Consider the following 18,960-nt stretch of genomic DNA (forward strand, 5'->3'; position numbering starts at 1 on the left):
AGAAAGCCAATTTTAAACTTCCTAGAAAGCCCATAATTAAACTTTCTAGAAACATTTCTAGAATTCACATAATTAAATTTGCTAGGAAGCAAACTATTCGTTGTTGGTGTTTAAACCCTATATAATTGATTATGGGTGTTAAGAGCTTCTCCCTTTTCCCACAGCTTCTCATCCTTTTATCATTCCTATTTTCTGCCACTTGTGTCATGAAATTCATCATTATATAGAATATTACACAAGATCTTTGATTAAACACTGAGGTCTCTAAAAGTCCCACAAGAGGTACATTTCTTTTGTGCTTAAAGATATAAAAACTTAATTCTGACACATCCTAATATTATGATCAAATTAATTGTCCAAGTAACAGTTGAGATGTTGGCTATAAATGTTAGAGGGTGTCTGATCCTTCCAGGGATCAGTATGTACAAGTCTTCAGAACAACATAGAGGGAAACAATTCTCCCAATTCCACAGAAACTTTAAAGATGTCTAATTCTTCAGGTATTTTTGACTCACTTAGTACAAATCATAGAGATCTTACCAAACTGTTACAATACAAGCTGTATATTGTTCCAACAATCCACAGCATTTTTTTTCTAGTTCTGTATGTTCTTTGTGGGACTATAGATGCCTCCTGGAATTTCCTTTATATGTTAAATGGGGAAAAAATGGGATGATCTTTTGTCTATCACTTATCCTTAAACAGTGCTGGAAGTAAGATAAGGCAAGAGAGGCATTTAAGTCACAAAATTTAAGAGAGTGGGTTCATCCCTACTCTTTGTGCCCTCAGTGCCTTTTTTGCCTCACTCTAGCCCCAGCCCTGTGTTTAGTTAACATTAGAGTTCATTCATTAAGACCTTTTATATTTATCTCTTTGAGATAACAGCTGCTAAGTGGCATTGCTAAGAGTTTATACATATCCCTTGACACCTGGTTCTTAACTTGCATTACCACTTTCTCTCTTGAAAACTTTGTGTTTAAATAATATTGTTTCTATAGTGAAAGAGTTCCTGACTAATTATTACATAATCTGCTCATCTGTGTATGTTTATTTCATACCAGATACAAAGTAGAGTTGTAGAATCTACAAAATAAATGAAAAACATAGTCCTTGACCTTGTGATGCCTAGAAATTTGTCAGAGAAAAAGGCAAGATTTAAAATACAGAAAATAACACTAGAAAGTACAGAGAACTTGAATATGACTTTTGAATGTGGGTGGTGGTAAAAGAACATGGAGTTTAGAGTGATAATGTGTTTGTCTCCTCCATCCAATATAGATTTAGGTGACCTTGGGCATATCCAATGAGATAACCATTGTAAAAACACTTTAAAATGTAAATCAGAATGCTGAATAAATGTTAGTTGTTTTTACTTATTATCCAAATCATGAATTAGGTTATTTAAAATGGAAAGAATTTTATGTGGTAGAGTTCATGTCCTTCCTGAATAGGTTTGGTGTTTTTCTTTTCATTTTGAAACAGAGTCTCACTGTGTCACCCAGGCTGGAGTGCAGTGGTGTGATCTCGGCTCACTGCAACCTCCACCTCCCGGGTTCAAGCGATTTTCCTGCCTCAGCCTCCCAAGTAGCTGGGATTACAGGTGCCTGCCAACATGCCCAGCTGAGTTTTGTATTTTTAGTAGAGACGGAGTTTCACCATGTTGGCCAGGCTGGCCTCAAACTCCAGACCTCAGGTGATCCGCCCACCTTGGCTTCCCAAAGTGTTGGGATTACAGGCGTGAGCCACTGCACCCGGCTGGTTTGGTGTTTTTCGAAAGTACTGTACTACTGGTAACGCTAAGATTCTGGTGGGAGCCTTGAAATTCATCCTATTAATATCTACTGTTTTTAAAAAGTGACCTATTCATGAAATTAAAATTAGTGTCAAGGCTCATCAGCTTTACTTTCTTTATGCACTTTTCCTCAATTTTGCTAATTCTAATGTCATGCCTGACAAGGAATATTTGATTGATAATGGGTTCTCATCTGTGAGCACAAGCTTCCTCTCCCACACCTTTCTTACAGCTATTCTCACTTGTTGCTCATCCCGCTGCTTCTCTTGGTTCAGGAGTTCAACATCGAGACTGTTCTTCCCTCTCTTTCCAGTGCTCCTCCATACTCAGGCATCTCTAATAGCTTTACACACCTCTATGAAATTCTGGGTTGACAAAAAGGCCCAAAATAAACATGTGAGCTGGGTGAGGATTTGGACTGTCTTAAATGACTTGTTTCTCAACATACGTAGACATGTATTTTGCCTGAGTCTGCTACATCCAGTGCAATTAGGAGACTGAGGGTGGAGTGAACTGCAAGGGATGGCATACAAGGGACCATTTATTTATCATGGTGCTTCTTTTAGGTGGAACAATTACGTTGGCTTCATCTACTTACTGTTCTCTTCCCTAGGTCATTCCACTCTAGGCAATATGCAGGCCCAGAACTAAGGTAAGGCAAGGGAGGCTTGCCTTGGGTGGAAAATTTAACAAAGTGCCAAACAACTTATTAGTTAAGATAAATAATATTTTAATAAATCAAAATTAATGCAATGAATCCATGATAAGCAAAATATCAAAATTATAAAGTTGGGATCATTATTACTGGATTTTTCCTTTTGCTTTAGGTCTCAATATAGCCAGGCAAAGCACTGTTACTAATCCCGTCTTTATTTAATATTTTGATATTTTGTTTGAAACAGGTCTTACTGATGAACATCCTCCTAGATCAAAGCCTTTGCATTTGTGTTCCCTCCACTGGAATGCCCTTCCTGTATATCAGCAAGGCTAGCTCCCTCATTTCCTGCAGATTTTGATTCAAAGGACACTTTCTCGGTAAGATCTTCCCTGTCCATGCCACCTAAAGTTTTTACCATTACCTGCCTGCCCCCCACACATATGCACTTCATATTTCTTTTCCCTTTTCAAAAATTTTTCCAATATTTACTACTATCTTGCATTTTATTTCAATTGTTTTGGTTATAATGGCAGAGATTTTTAGTTTGTTCACCACTATATCTCCAGTGTCTAGAAGTGTGTCTCCACAAAGAACACACATTTGCATGGATGCACACAGGTGAACAGATGGAGAACAGCAGGCAGCTGGTAGTATGGTGGGGAGGTGATAAAGGCAACTCCTAGAGCAAGCTTGTCCAACGCAGGCAGCCCAGGATGGCGCTGAATGCAGTGCAATACAAATTCATAAACTTTCTTAAAACATTATGAGATTTTGTGTGTTTTTTTTCTTTTTATTTTCTTTTTGTATTTAAATTTTTTTTTCACCTAACCCTAACCCTAATCCTCTAACCCTAACCCTAACCTTACTTTTTTTTTTTTCTTATCAGCTATCTTTAGTGTTAGTGTATTTTATGTGTGGCCCAAGACAATTCTTCTTCTTCCAATGTGGCCCAGGAAAGCCAAAAGATTGGATACCTCTGTTCTAGAGCTTTGCTGCCCAATACAATAGCCATTAGGCACACATGACTATAGAGCAGTTAAAATGTGGCTCATCTAAACTGAATGAGCTGTAAGTGCAAAATACACACTGGATTTTGTAGACTTAGTGGGTTTTTTTTGTTGTTGTTAAATACATAATATGTTAATAATGTTTTATACTGATTATATGTTGAAATGATGACATTTAGGGTCTATTGAATAAAATATATTATAATAATTTTATCTATTTTTACCTTTTTAAATGTGGTGACTGAAAAGATGTAAAATTATTTGTGCAGTCGCAATTGTAATTGACGTTGTATTTCTGTTGGACAGTGTTGTGCAGAGTTATGCAACATTCCTAGAGAAACCTGGAAAATGGCTTAGGTGGCTCATCACTGCGGAAGATGGATGAGCCATGATTGTAAATCTTTTGTGGTTTGCGAAGGGTCAACGAGGCCGTGAGGACTTGCCTCTCAGCAGAAGCTGAGGCCTGGGGCTCTAGGGAGCCAGGATGCCAGGAGGGACCCTGGAAGGGGGACCTCTGCCTCGGGGTTCGGTGGACAGTTGGCCTGAGGAATCCCCACCTCCTGCTCACCAGCAGCCCATTTCCTTTCCTGTAGTTGGGATCCTATTCTGCAGTCTGATGTCTCCTGGTGCTTGGGGAACTTCGAGCTACAGGCACAGCTAGACAGAGCAGGTTTCAGAAGTCTGGCTTCTTTGACTGCCCATGGCAGGAAAGGAACTTAAAGGAAAGAATCAATTTTCTGTTGTTTGTCTATCCAGGAGCCAGGGACATCCTGGAGAATCCATCCTGGTTTTTCCACTCCAAAACAGGCTGATTTTATCTAAATCAAGATATTTTATCTAAAGCAAGAATGTTGAGATTTGGATGTAGGTTAGGTGAAAGATGATGAAAAGTGTATTCTCGTGGATTGTAGAATTATGATAAAGCTCCATCCAGCATCTCAGAGTTGTGAAGATGAACTGAGGTAACTTCTGGAAAGTGACTACACACAGTGCTTCAAAGCTGTCAATTTCAGTGTCCCACAGGACACTGTGGTTGACTATCAAATGCCCGGTCCCCTATTCTGTCATGTTAAGAGATTCTTTCTTTTTTTTTTTTCTGGATAACAATGTGCCCATTTAAAAATATTTACCTCTCCAAACACTTGAAGATAGAGGAAGCCTTTTGACCCAGTTCTAGACAACGAGATGAAAGCAAAACCACTGAATGGAGTTTTTAGGAAAATTGTATATTTTATGACCAAAAAAAGAAAAAAGAAAAAAATAATGACTCAACCAGCCCATACCTTTGGCCCTTCTTTCCTCCTAGAATTTAGAGAGGAGTCCCTTGGTAGAATGGCCATCTTTTCATGAGGAGGCAACCATGAAGATGAAAGCCATTTGCTGGAGGCAGAAAGTTATTGAACAATATTGAAGCAGAAAGAGAAGAAACATGGAATATTCATGATGTCATGGAGCTGCTATAACCACTTTGAACTGCCCCTAAGACACAAATTTTAGGCAGGCATGGTGGCTCACGCCTGTAATCCCAGCACTTTGGGAGTCCGAGGTGGGTGGATAAACTGAGGTCAGGATTTCGAGACCAGCCTGGCCAACATGGTGAAACCCCATCTCAACTAAAAATACAAAAAATTAGCTGGGTGTGATGGTGGGTGACTGTAATCCCAGCTACTCAGGAGGCTGAGGCAGGAAAATCGCTTGAACCTGGGAGGTGGAGGTTGCAGTGAGCCGAGATTGTGCCACTGCACTCCAGCCTGAGCGACAGAGAAAGCTTCCATCTCAAAAAAAAAAAAAAAAAAGACACAAATTTTAAACTGGTTGGCTACTCCTTGTATTGAAACTTTCTCAATAAGTTTATCTGAATGATTCATGTTCATTGGGACACCATTTCAGTAATGATCAGGTCATTAGCAAGGTCTTTTTAGAAAAAGTATAAAAATAAATGTGGAAATGCCAATGACTTAAAAGTCTTTTAAAGGAGGCATATATTACTCCAAGTTCTTTCTTAGTCTTTGTCAAAATACACAATTTTTGCCCAGTTTTAATCACTGAACAGACAGAATATTGATGCAGTTTTAAAAATTGTTTATAGATTTAGTGGGTACAAGTACACTTTTGTTACATGGATATATTGCATAGCGAAGTCTGGGCTTTTAGTGTACCCATCACCTTAATAGTGAACATTGTACCCAATAGGTAATTTTTTTTTCTTGAGGCAGAGTCCCCTCTGTTGCCCAGGCTGGAATGCAGTGTCATGATCACGGCTCATTGCAGCCTTGACCTCCTGGGCTCAAGCAATCCTCCCACCTCAGCCTCTCAAGTAGCTGAGACTACAGTTGCATGCCACCACACCTGGCTAATTTTTTATTTTTATTTTTGCAGTGATAGGGTCTTTCCACGTTTCCCAGGCTGGTCTTGAAATCCTGGGCTCAAGCAATCTGCCTCAGCCTCCCAAAGTGCTGGGATTATAGGTGTGAGCCACTGTGCCTGGCCCCAGTAGGTAATTTTTCAACCTTCACCCCTCTTCCATCCTCCCACCTTTTGGAGTCTCCAATGTCTATTATTTGCCTCTGTACATCCATATGTACCCATGGTTTAGCTCCCACTTATAAGTGAGAATATGTGGTATTTGACTTTTGTTTCTTAGTTATTTCACTTAGGATAATGGCCTCCAGCTCCATCCATGTAGCTGCAAAAGACATAATTTCATTCATTTTTATGGCTGATATAGTATTTTTTTTTACCTAACCTTATGCTATAAACACTATCCCATGTCTGTTTTTGTTTTTAATTTTTGTTTTTGTTTTAGGTGCTTCAAAATGGTTCTCATTAGTGAATGTCTCATATTGACATAAAGCAAAATATTGCCTTTATTGTTGTTTTTGTGTGTAAAGGTCACTAAATATATGTGTAAAGGCAGTCTGAAGTAATTTGGAAAGGAATTGAATTCCAGTTTGTCTCCAGAACTCTATAAATTTGCTTATTAGAAATTTCTTTCTTTTTTTTTTTTTTTTTTGAGATGGAGTCTCACGTCTCGCTCTGTCACCCAGGCCGGAGTGCACTGGCATGATCTTGGCTCTCCGCAACCTCCATCTCCCAGGTTCAATCAATTCTCCTGCCTCAGCCTCCCAAGTAGCTGGGGCTATAGGCATGCACCACCACACCCAGCTAATTGTTGTACTTTTAGTAGAGACAAGGTTTCACCATATTGGCCAGGCTGGTCTCAAACTCTTGACCTCAAGTGATCCGCCTGCCTCGACCTCCCAAAGTGCTAGAGTTACAGGTGTGAGCCACCACGCCCAGCCAGGAATTTCTTAATAATAAGTGTAAGTATAGATTGGGACAAACTAATGTTAAGTGCCTCCTGGTGTAATGCAATAAGAAATATATAATATCACCTATGTGATGAGCCAAACAGGATTACCTTGAATTCCATCTTGAAGAAAGAATCAGATAAATTCAAATTGTGAGATATTAAAAAAAAAAAATCACCCTGGACTCTTCAAAACTATGTCAAGAAATTAAAAAAAAAAGTTGAGGGGACTGTCTTAGTCCCTTTGGACTACTATGTCAAAATACCATAAACCGGGTGGCTTATAAACAACAGAAATTTATTTCTTGCAGGTCTTAGGCTGAGAAGTCCAAGATCAAGGTGCAGATAGATTTGGTGTCCAGTGAGGGCCCGCCCTCTGGTTCATAGATGGCATATTCTACCTGTGTCCTTACATGGTGGAAGGGGCAAGTCAGCTCTCTGTGGCCTCTTTCATAAGGGTACTAATCCCACTCATGAGGGACCCACTCTTATGACCTAATCACCTCCCAAAAGCCCCATATCCTAATACCATCATATTGGTGATTAGATTTCAATATATGAATTATGAAGGGACACAAACATTCACACCAGGCAGAGAAACTGTTCTAGATTAAAGAGACTAAAATGTTATGATAAATGCTATGCATGATCCTTGGATTCTAGATTTAAAAACACACACAAAATACCCAATCCCACCTCAAGGACATTTTTGGAACAATTGAAGAATTTTGAACATATCCTGTATGTTTTGAGGGTAAGGATGACATTGTGATTATGAAGGAAAATGTTCTTTTTATGCATTCATGACTGAAATAGTTAGAGGGGAAGCATCATAATGTCTGCAATTTTCTTTCAATTGAGTAAGAAACCAAATCATAACAACTAGTGAATCTAGGTAAATGATATATGGGTGTCTGAACTTTTCTGTAGGTTTGAAAGTTTTTAAAAGAAAAATTGGGAGCTGGGCATGGTGGCTTATGCCTGTAATGCTAGCACTTTCTGAGGCTGAGGTCAGAGGGTCACTTGAGCCCAGGAGTTTAAGATCAGCCTGGGCAATATCTGTCTAGAGACAGGGTCTAGCTCTACAAAAAATCAAAGATCAGTTGGGCATGGTGGCACACAACTGTGGTCCCAGCTACTCGGGAGGCTGAAATGGAAGGATCACTTAAGCCCAGGAGGTCAAGGGTACACAGTGAGCCATGACAGTACCACTCCACTCTAGCATGGGCAACAGAGTAAGACCCTGTCTCAAAAAATAATAAAATAAAATAAAAACTAGAAGAAAGATTTATGAAAAACAATTTTGAGAAATTTTAAGAAAGGTAGTAAAAGGTTACCTGTGAGAACAATTCCATTTTAGCTGAGCATTCAACATCTGGTACTTTCCTTGACGATTAAAATGTATTGTTATTTCAAAAACTGTCCCTTTTTTCTTAAAGTTCTTCAAATATATTTCTATGCTCTGCGCAAATGAACATTTGCTCATCTATAAATAAACTTTAGAAAATAAAAGCCCATCCTCCCATTAAAAAGGTATGGTAGGCATTTATTTTTATCCCTATAAGCATAATTTTTGCACCACTGTTTTTTCTGCTAAATCAGGGTCAGCAAACTGCTGCCTACAGACCAAAATTGCCCCATGGCCTGTTTTTTAAAGGTCTGAGTGAGGAATTATTTTTATATTTTTTAATGGCTTGGGGAAAAATCAAAAGAATAATAAAATTTAGTAACATGAAAATCATATGAAATTCACTTCAGCGGCTATAAATAAAGTTTTGTTGGAACACAGCCATATTCATTCACTTATATATTGTCTATGGCTACTTTTGACCTACAAGGGCAGAACCCTAATTAAGCAAAAGGTTATTCATCCAAAAAGCAATTTCATTCTTAACATTAGAAAATATGCATTGCAAAATTATACTCAATTATTATAGTTTGAATAATAATATAATTATATTGCATCAATGAAAATGTGCTTTTTCTTTTGTTATAAGTATGTAATATACACCATGGAATACTATACAGCCGTAAGAAAGGAATGAGATAATGTTTTTGCAGGGACATGGATGAAGCTAGAAGCCATTATCCTCAGCAAACTAACACAGGAAGAGAAAACCAAACACTGCATGTTCTCATAAGTGGGAGTTTAACAATGAGAACACATGGACACAGGGAGGGGAACAACACACACAAGGGCCTGTGGGGGGTGGAGGAGGGGAGGGAGAGCAGCAGGACAAATAGCTAATGCATGTGGGGCTTAAAACCTAGATGATGGGTTGATAGGTGTAGCAAACCACCATGGCATGTGTATACCTATGTAACAAACCTGCATACTCTACACATGTATCCCAGAACTTAAAATAAAAATTTAAAAAAACCAGTTATCTATTCCTTGGAATAATTGAACAAATTATTGATTATGCTTTATCATTTAAAATAAATGTACATTTTGTCTTAAAAAAGTATGTAATAATATCCTCAATTTTGCCTCTTGGCCCACAAAGCCTAAAATATTTACTATTGGCCTTTTGCAGAAAAGGATTGCCAGCCCCTAGTCTAGGTCATAACTTTTCTAAAGATCAAAAATATATTCTAAATTTCATTTTCCTGTGTCGCTACCTGAAAGAAGTATTTCATCAACCAGCTTGGTAATTCAAGTCTACATCAGATACTAAATGGCTTAAATTTACAATTATCCAAGTAAGACATATCAATTTCATTGGCCTATCAAGTAGTTTATAACTCCAAAAGAAAATTTTCTTTACTTACACAAACTCTATAGTACTCACTCTATCCATATGATATTTTCACTATACATGTGACCATTCACATATAATACTCCCTGCTGTTTACCAGTTCCTAAATTCACATAATTTATGTATGAAACTAATTCTTATCCCCTTCAATCAAAGTGCTAAAATTCTACTTAGAGCAAATGATATGATTTGGTCTTATTCAATTTAATTTCCCCCATTTTGTTGTTTAGAGTTCTAGCATCAGGAAGGCAGCATTCTTAAGTTTTGACCTGGCTGTCAAACAACTGAGCAGATCAACTTAATTAGAGAGAACCAAGATGATGTTAATGCCTATTTACATTTTAAGATGAGAGTTAAATGATCTTGCATAAAATGTTTATCATTTCTGAGAGTGAGATCTAATGTGTATCGAGAAAGTGGTTTCCAAACTACGAAGTTTCTGAAGAAGTCTCCCTAGATAGAAAGACATCTGTCTACAAGATCGAGTGGGATGCTTCTGTGTGTTTCTAGGGTGGAAAAGTCTGTGAATTTAATAATTAAAATCACGACTCTGGGCCGGGCATGGTGGCTCACACCTGTAATTCCAGCACTTTGGAAGGCTGAGGTGGGAGGATCGCTTGAACCCAGGAGTTTGAGACCAGACTCAGAAACAAAGTGACAACCGTCTCTACAAATAATTATTAAAAAAAATCAACCTGGCGTGGTGGTGGGCACCTGCAGTCCCAGCTCCTCGGGAGGATCTCTTGAATCTAGGAAGTCAAGTCGGCCCTGAGCCATGATCGTGCCACTGCACCCCAACTTGGGCGACAGAGTGAGATCCTGTCAACAAAACAAAACAAAACAAAAAAGTACGACTCTGGCCTTCACCTAGCTTAGAGGGTGAGCTCAAACTGATTCCAAAAGAAGTTTTGGTTCTTGCTTCCAATGGTAACAAGGGGGGTTGGGAAGTGATTAATTAAACATATTTCCTCCACGAAGAGGGTGGACAAATTCCTTTTTTAGGAAGGAAAAAAGGAGGAGCGTTGGTAGTAGGGATGTTCCACAGAGGGGTAAAGTTAAGGAGGTGGAAATGAAAGGGAAGAACAAAGGGTGAGAAGCAAAATGGTAAAAGGCGAAATCGAAAAAGAGAAGTGGGTGTTCCAACAGTAGAGGGGATCATTAACGTAAATTCGTCCTTTTATGTTCCCACACGGCTCAAGTTGGGGAATGTAAGTCCTAAAAACAGGCGCGCCCCAATCCTACCTACTTCCCACAAGAAGCCTTCACGCAGCCAAGGCGCGCGCCGCATAGCACACGAGCGGATTCGTTTTCCGTTTGGTAACTGACAGGAAGCGGAAGCCGTGCGTGGGAGGCCGATTCTAGTGCGCCTGCGTGGCCGCGAATCACCAGCCAGCCTCTGGGTCTGTAGTAACCGCCCAGCCTTGAGGCGCGGCTCATGCCCCCGGTATCCCGGTCCACCTATTCCGAGGACATCATGGGCTCTCGGAGAACAGGACGCAGCTCCTCGGGGAGCCCACCATCCCCGCAGAGCAGATGTTCCTCTTGGGATGGCCGTTCCTGCTCTCACTCCCGCGGCCGTGAGGGCCTCAGGCCTCCTTGGAGTGAGTCGGACGTGGGCGCTCTTTACCCCTTTAGTCGCTCTGGGTCGCGAGGGCGGCCCCCAGGATTCCGCAACTACGCCTTCGCGTCCTCTTTGTCGACCTCGTATAGTGGATATCGCTGCCATCACCACTACTGTGCAGAAGAACGGCAGTCGGCGGAAGACTACGAGAAGGAAGAGAGCTATCGGCAGAGGAGGCTGAAGGAGAGAGAGAGGATTGGGGAGTTGGGAGCGCCTGAAGTGTGGGGGCCGTGTCCAAAGTTCCCTGAGCCAGATTCTGACGAACATAGCCCAGTTGAGGATGAAGAAGAGGTAACGCATCAGAAAAGCAGCAGTTCAGATTCCAACTCGGAAGAACATAGGAAAAAGAAGACCAGTCGTTCAAGAAACAAGAAAAAAAGAAAGAATAAGTCGTCTAAAAGAAAGCATAGGAAGTATTCTGATAGTGACAGTAACTCAGAGTCTGACACAAATTCTAACTCTGATGATGATAAAAAGAGAGTTAAAGCCAAGAAGAAAGAGAAGAAAAAGAAACACAAAACAAAGAAAAAGAAGAATAAGAAGACCAAAAAAGAATCCAGTGACTCAAGCTGTAAAGACTCAGAAGAGGAGTTGTCAGAAGATACCTGGATGGAGCAGCCAAATGTGGCAGATACTATGGATTTAATAGGGCCAGAAGCACCTATAATAAATACCTCTCAAGATGAGAAACCTTTGAACTATGGCCATGCTTTGCTCCCAGGTGAAGGTGCAGCTATGGCTGAGTATGTAAAAGCTGGAAAGCGAATCCCACGCAGAGGTGAAATTGGGTTGACAAGTGAGGAGATCGCTTCTTTTGAATGCTCAGGTTATGTCATGAGTGGTAGCAGGCATCGCAGAATGGAGGCTGTACGACTGCGTAAGGAGAACCAGATCTACAGTGCTGATGAGAAGAGAGCTCTTGCATCCTTTAACCAAGAAGAGAGACGAAAGAGAGAAAATAAGATTTTAGCCAGTTTCCGAGAGATGGTGTACAAAAAGACAAAAGGGAAAGATGACAAGTAAGGACTTATTTGTTGCACAGCAGGACTTTTAACAACAAAAATTTTATATGACCAAAAGTGTTAAAAGGCTTTACAGTGCTACTGTACTTACCATATTAGTAAGTCCCTCAGGAAAAAGCTTCTTTTGAGATATCTTTAGCAGCTTATTTTTTGTTATTTTAACTTTAAAAAGTAATATATGCACATGGTTTTAAAAATATTCAACCATTATAGGAGGAGAGTTAGTAAAAAGTGAATCTTTCACTTTAGCCCCTGACACCTTTCCCCCCAAAAATATATATGTTTGGTGTCTTATATACAGAATATACATTCTGTGCATATACAAGGGTATATGTTGCAGCGTAAAGATTAAAAGCTATTAAAGGTTTTTTCTCTTGTTACTCTGTTTTGCCATTCATTTGCCCCGGGGGACCAAAAGAAGCCCAGAAAGAACAAAGGATTCAATGAAGTGTGTACTTCTACTTTCAGTTAACAGACTGGCTTAGAAAATAGAAAAGATTTAGTGGCTCTTACAAATGAAAAGTCTAGAAGAAGGATGGATTTTCTGCATGGTTTTAATTGGACTTTGGCTTTCTTCTCCACTTTTTTTTTCTAAGGGTCATTTTCCTTGGGCCGGTTTCCCTTACATAACAAAAGGGCTGCCAAAGCTCCTAAGTTTGGTTATCTTTTTTCTGGTCCACCTCTGAAGAGAACATTTCTTAGTTGCTAATTGTACCAAGAATCCAGAGATTCACCATAATGGGATAAGCTTGGGTCACATACCCACTCAAAACAAGTGTTGTTGCTTAGGAAATAGAATGGCTTATCTGTGGAGTCATAAACCAGTTCTAGAGGAATGGATTCTTGAATGAAAATCAGGGCAGTTTTGGGCAAGGGGGATAGACAACCAATAAATGCCTACTACAGTTTCGAATGATTTTTTAAAAAACATATAATGAAAGTACATGTGCTAAAAGTGAACATTTTCTTGAAGAAAAGCTTGGCTTTGACTATTAGAAGTCGAATTCTGATTTAAGAGGATATAAGGTTTATTCATAAAAAGAGATATAAAAGATGAAGATCAGAGTGCTTGAGTAGATTAGGGCCACCTAGACTAGCAAGAGAAAGAAAAAATGATAAGGTATAAAGAAGGAGGCCCAGGCATGATGGCTTGCCTGTAATCCCAGCACTTTCGGAGGCTGAGGTGGGAGAATTGCTTACGGCTAGGAGTTCAAGAGCAGCCTGAATAACATAGCCAGACCTAGTCACACACACACACACACACACACACACACACACACACACACACGTTAGGTTGTGAAGGGAAGATAAGGGTTAAAGAAAGACATACACACAGAGGGCAGTTCAACAGGAAATGCCGGCTTTATGTCCAGCATAACACCTACAGAGGTGGGGAACCAGCCTAATGCCAGTGCCCACCACCAGTTACAGGCTGGGGTACTTATAGGCCTAGGTGGGAGGGGTCTGGGCAGTATGGCTTGCTGCTATGTACTGCTATGTGTTGGTAAGGCGTTCCCATGATGAGGCAGTTTGGCTCTTGTTCCCACAGAATATGATGTTCCGTGCAGTTTTTCCCAGCAGAATATGATAAAAGGCAGGCTGTTTCTCACAGCCTGAACCCCCGTGGAATGATTCACTTTGATCAAGGTCTGAGAAATGGTGGGAGACTTACAAAATGATGCAGTTGGAACTAACAAGAGAGACAGAACTAGAAGAAGAATAAGGTAGTTGGCAGAACTCATGAGGAGGAGACCAGGTCAGGAGGGACCACAAGGACAGGAGAATTAGCATCTAGAGACTGGCTAGCACCAGTCTTGGGAATACTTCAGAGTGAGCTCCATTCATGGTCTATTAAAAGGCCTTTGTTGTCATTCAGTGACATGTGCCTGGCCCCTGAGACTTTAGTTCAACACTAGCCAAACTATCTCATTTGGATAACCCCCTTTTCAAAGTTCAAAATACTGATTAGCCCCCAGAGAACTGAAGGTGAGGAAATGGGGTTCTAGAATCTGGCAGGGCAGTGTGAAGTGGCAGGGCACATTTACCCTTCCACAGGATGTGACATGGCTGATACTGGACCACACCAGCTTGAGATTTTCGCCAAAGGGGGTTGTGGCATATTGGTGATAGACATGCTGTTACATGTGCGAATTTCCATTTTTAGAACAAACTATACCACATTATACACATGGATTGACACCTTGCTCTTTTCGATTAATACATCCTGGAGATGTTTTATATCAATACATATGAATCTTTCTTTCTTTTAGATAACCTTGTAGTATTCCATTATATGAAAGCACCATATTTTGTTGGATGGTTAAGATGTTTTTCTGTATTTTGCTATCACAGAGCACTATATTGAAAGCCTCTGTGGATATGTGACAGTATATCTGTAGCATATTCATCTAAAAATAGATGAATATTAGGCCAAAAAGAATCCTTTTGGTCATCTAGAAATGCTAACTTCAAAATAGAATTATTGAAACAAAGGGAAAATATCAGGTGCTTCCTATGTATTAGGCACTATGGCTGGTACTGGGGATAAACCAAGAAACAAGTTAGACTTGCTCCTTGCCATCACAGAATTTTACATTTTACTGGGGGAGACAGACTTACAAAAGCCAACAGACAAAAATTACAAATTACAGTATGATGTGAAGAAAGTAACGGGCTAGAGACAGAATTGGGGGGAACTTTTTTGATATAGTGGTCAAGGAAAGTCTAAGAGTGCCAGATTTAAGCTCTGTGTGCTTTTAAATTTTAATAGATATTGCAACACCACCTTCTATGTTTACACACTCACCAACATCATCACCAATATTGTATTTTCAAACCTTTTGATATTTCCCAATCTAAGGTGAAAATGGCATTTTATTTTTATTTATTATTAAGAGTAAGATAGAACATCTTTTCATAGATGTATTTTTTTTGTTGTTTTTTTGAGACGGAGTCTGGCTCTCTCACCCAGGCTGGAGAGCAGTGGCGCAATCTCGGCTCACTGCAAGCTCCGCCTCCCGGGTTCACGCCATTCTCCTGCCTCAGCCTCTCCGAGTAGCTGGGACTACAGGGGGCCCGTCACCACGCCCGGCTAATTTTTTTTTTGTATTTTTAGTAGAGACGGGGTTTCACCGTGGTCTCGATCTCCTGACCTCGTGATCCGCCCGCCTCGGCCTCCCAAAGTGCTGGGATTACAAGCGTGAGCCACCGCGCCTGGCCTTCATAGATGTATTTACGAGTCTTTTGAAATTCTTTTGTGTGTATGTGAACTGCTCCCCTGATAACCTTTGCCCATTCTTCTATAGCGTTGTTGGTGTTTTTTTCTTAACTGATCATAAAAACTCTTTAATAAATTAGATCTTTATCAAATATCTTGCAAATATATCTCCATGTTATTTACCTTTGACTTGTTTTTCTGGGAGACACTTGACTATAATGCCCTTTAAAGCCTAAAAAGATTTTCTAAGAGTAGCCAAACAAATATCTTTATCTTTCTCACTTAGAAGATGCAGCTGAGAAACTGACTTCTAAGTAAGCCAAGGTAAGATTGGTGAGCTTCTTTCCCAGAAAGATAAAATACACACCATGCAACAAATAGTATATCTAATGCCTACAGTGGAATACTCATGATAGCTTTTTTGCTGTGGTTATGCTTAACTTGCCATTTAATGTTGCTATTAGAGAGGGACTTGGCCAATAAATCTGCCTTAAAAGAGATTTCAAGAGTTGGAATTTGACTGCAGATCACTGTTGTCTCAGGGGAGCTAATAAAAAGGGTTACAACTTTTCCTTTGAAGTAGTTTTGTCCAGAGTATGTAGCTATGGATTGTGAAATAGAAGAAAAACAGTATAACGAAAATTTTGTATTATGTTTACATTTCAAGAAACCATCAGAATCACTTTATTATTTCACTCTGCTCAAGCAGGAAGTTGAACAGATCAAATAACTTGTCTTAGCCAGTAGAGTTACACTGAGTTTTATTCAGTGCTGAGAAACAGCCTAAGAAAGCAAACTAGTGAGGCTGTGCTAATTTACAATTGATACATTTTATGAAATAGCATTAATGTTCTCACAGACCATTATTATATGACTTTGTGGAATTATCAAAAGTAGTGTTTCACGAAATATAAAAATCTCCCACTGGCATAAGGGGTCTAATGTGTATTTCATGTTTGTTTTAAAGTTCTGTAGCACAAGGGAAGGTGTTTCTTAACCTAGCCACCAGCAATTTAGGGAGTAAGAAATTATAGATTTAGCAAAATTGCTCTTTTTATTCTTAGCCTAACCAATTCAGCTAGATTTTAATCTGAATTTATGGGCGATATGTCTAAGATGTCACCATCAAATATAAGGGAGGTTTTTTGGTATATTTGAGATGTATTTATTTTTGCCTTATAAAGGAATCATCCATCTATTTTTTATTAGGAGTTTCTGCTTTTAGTCAGAAATACATGTTGAGTTTCATGAAATGACATTGTAGCATTTGTGGAGATTATATGATTTTTCTTTATCAGCCTACTCATATGGGTGACTTAAAGTTATAGATTTCCTAATATTAAGCTATAAATTTGTTAGATTCATTTGTAGGCTTTGATTGTTTAAAACAATCACTGGACAAATAATTTATTTAAAAACTCAGAGTAATGAATGAGACCTTGCTGTATACGTAGAAGCAGAGAGAAGAGCAGGAAGCATCATTACCAGAAGATAAGAACTGCAAATCTTATGCTGCAGCATGGTGGCATGACTCGTAATGCAATAGCATCTCTACTGATAATATGGAAAAGAAAGTTCTTATCTCGAATATCCTATGAATGAACCTGGCAGAAACGGGATCACTATAGTTTACAAAAATAAGGATAATGAAAACCTCAAGTTTGAAAATTGATTTGTATTTTAGTATTTTGTCTCTCCTAGTGATAAGTGTTTTGAGTTATTCTCACCTTATCTACCCCTACCCCTCCCAAAAGATACAGACTGTTTAAATGAAAAATGCACACCTTGAAAATTTAAAAAAACTCTTCTTTGTCTAGCTACTTTAAAGGTTTTGATTTTCATGGGATATCCAATGCCATGCCAATAATCTCAGCCTTGATAATAAAAGTGACAGATTTAAGAAACTAGTCATGGTAGGGAATTTTAGAGGGGGAGTAAATAGGATATAGTATTTACTTTCTATTTAAATTAAATTTTCTTTATGTTTATCCCTTATGTAATTTTTGAAAAAGTCCTTTTCTAGATATTAAAAAATAAGATATATGAGTTTTCCCTTCAAGAAAGAATATTGACTTCTAATTAGTAACACATTTATATTGACTAGATTTGTGATTTGTTGGCCTAATGAAAAGTTTTAAAGTAAACATATTTAATTTTTACTTTAAAAATATGCTTTCAAAGATATATTCAGACACCTAAGAAGAAAAGATAACTGCTTGTGATAATGAAACTGGTTGTTTTTTCTTTTCTGTTGTGGTAATTTCAATGCTTGAAACACTGAATAAATTACATGTCAGTACAATGTTTTGTATATTTAATGATATTTCAAAGCTTCTGTCAACTGATCAGTTAAACAGAAAAGTTTGTTCAGATTTTTTGAAGGGGTTTTTTCTTTCTTCCAACTTTTGTTTTAGGTTCAGTGGGTACATGTGCAGGTATGTTACATGAATAAAGTGCATACTGCTGGGGTTTGGTGTACAAATGATTTTGTCACCAAGGTCATAGCATAGTACCTTATAGGTAACTTTTCAATCTTCACCTTCCTCTCACCCTCCACCCTCAAGAAGTCCTTGTGTCTGTTGTTCCCGTTTGTGTTCATGTCTACTCAATGTTTAGCACCCACTTATAAGTAAGAACATGCAGTATTTGGTTTTCTGTTCCTGTGTTAATTGGCTTAGGATAAATGGCCTCCAGCTGCATCCATGTTGCTGCAAAGGACATGATCTCATTCATTTGGCTGCATGATATTCCATGGTGTATGTACCACATTTTCTTTTTCCAGTCCACCATTGATGGGCATCTAGGTTGATTCTATGTCTCTGCTATTGTGAAAAGTGCTGTGATGAACATACACATGCATGGGTCTTTATGGTAGAACAGTACATTCCTCTGGGTATATACCCAATAATGGAATTGCTGGGTCGAATGAGAGCTCTGTTTTAAGTTCTTTAGGAAATTTCCAAATTGCTTTCCACAGTGGCAGAACTAATCTACATTCCCACCAGCAATGTATAAGCATTCAAAGAGTTTATCTTATTCAAAAACTATAAAAACCCAGTTTGTGATACTGTGGGCAAGAGAGAGACTATTTCTGTTCTCTGTTGTAGAATTTATTTTGATAAAGTGATATCTGTTGCTTTTATTCCCCCTGGAACTTACATTGATTGCAAAGTGTTGTTGACTTATTTTTTCTCACAGTAATAGCCCTAATTTCTTATTACCTTAAACCTTTCAATCCAAACATATGTCCATTGTTTAGTTTAATTTTCGAAATACTTTGACAATCATTTTTGCCATTGTGTTTGATGAATTTTTAAATTGGGAAAAAATGGCGAAGTATGTGTGTTTTATTTATGTGAGCAAAGTGGAAATGTTGGCTATTTGTAATAACACTCAAAGGAGCTGGCCTGTTTTTACATGAATAAAATAAACATCCGCTTTAAAATGAGAAAACAAAAACAAAAACAAAAACAAAGCAAAAAAACCCCAACAATCTCAGCTCACAACGAAATGACCCTCCCAGCCATCCTCAGCAGGCGGTACCCATGTTAGTCTCCTTCTGCATGCCTAAGCG

The 18,960-nt window shown here is 38.9% G+C and overlaps 2 protein-coding genes across 7 annotated transcripts in view; one reads left to right on the forward strand and one right to left on the reverse strand.

The window, feature by feature from the left end:
* Positions 1-11,924, reverse strand: part of ZKSCAN4 (zinc finger with KRAB and SCAN domains 4) — a 33,895-nt gene extending 21,971 nt beyond the window's left edge. For 2 of the 6 annotated variants that reach the window (XM_058432507.1, XM_058432504.1), the window contains exon 1: positions 10,769-10,836. The gene's annotated coding sequence lies outside the window, so the exon portion shown is untranslated. Of the gene's footprint in view, positions 1-10,221; positions 10,346-10,768; positions 10,961-11,821 lie in introns of those variants that run through there. The other 4 variants (XM_058432509.1, XM_058432508.1, XM_058432505.1 and 1 more) reach the window with 4 other exon arrangements.
* NKAPL (NFKB activating protein like) lies at positions 10,962-12,549 on the forward strand. The gene has a single exon (XM_032140482.2). The coding sequence runs from the start codon at positions 10,962-10,964 to the stop codon at positions 12,168-12,170; it is 1,209 nt and encodes a 402-aa protein (XP_031996373.1). The 3' UTR covers positions 12,171-12,549.
* Positions 12,550-18,960: the final 6,411 nt, after the last annotated feature.

This window comes from Hylobates moloch, unplaced genomic scaffold (genome assembly GCF_009828535.3).
Source record: "Hylobates moloch isolate HMO894 unplaced genomic scaffold, HMol_V3 SCAFFOLD_20, whole genome shotgun sequence".
Lineage (NCBI taxonomy): Eukaryota > Metazoa > Chordata > Mammalia > Primates > Hylobatidae > Hylobates > Hylobates moloch.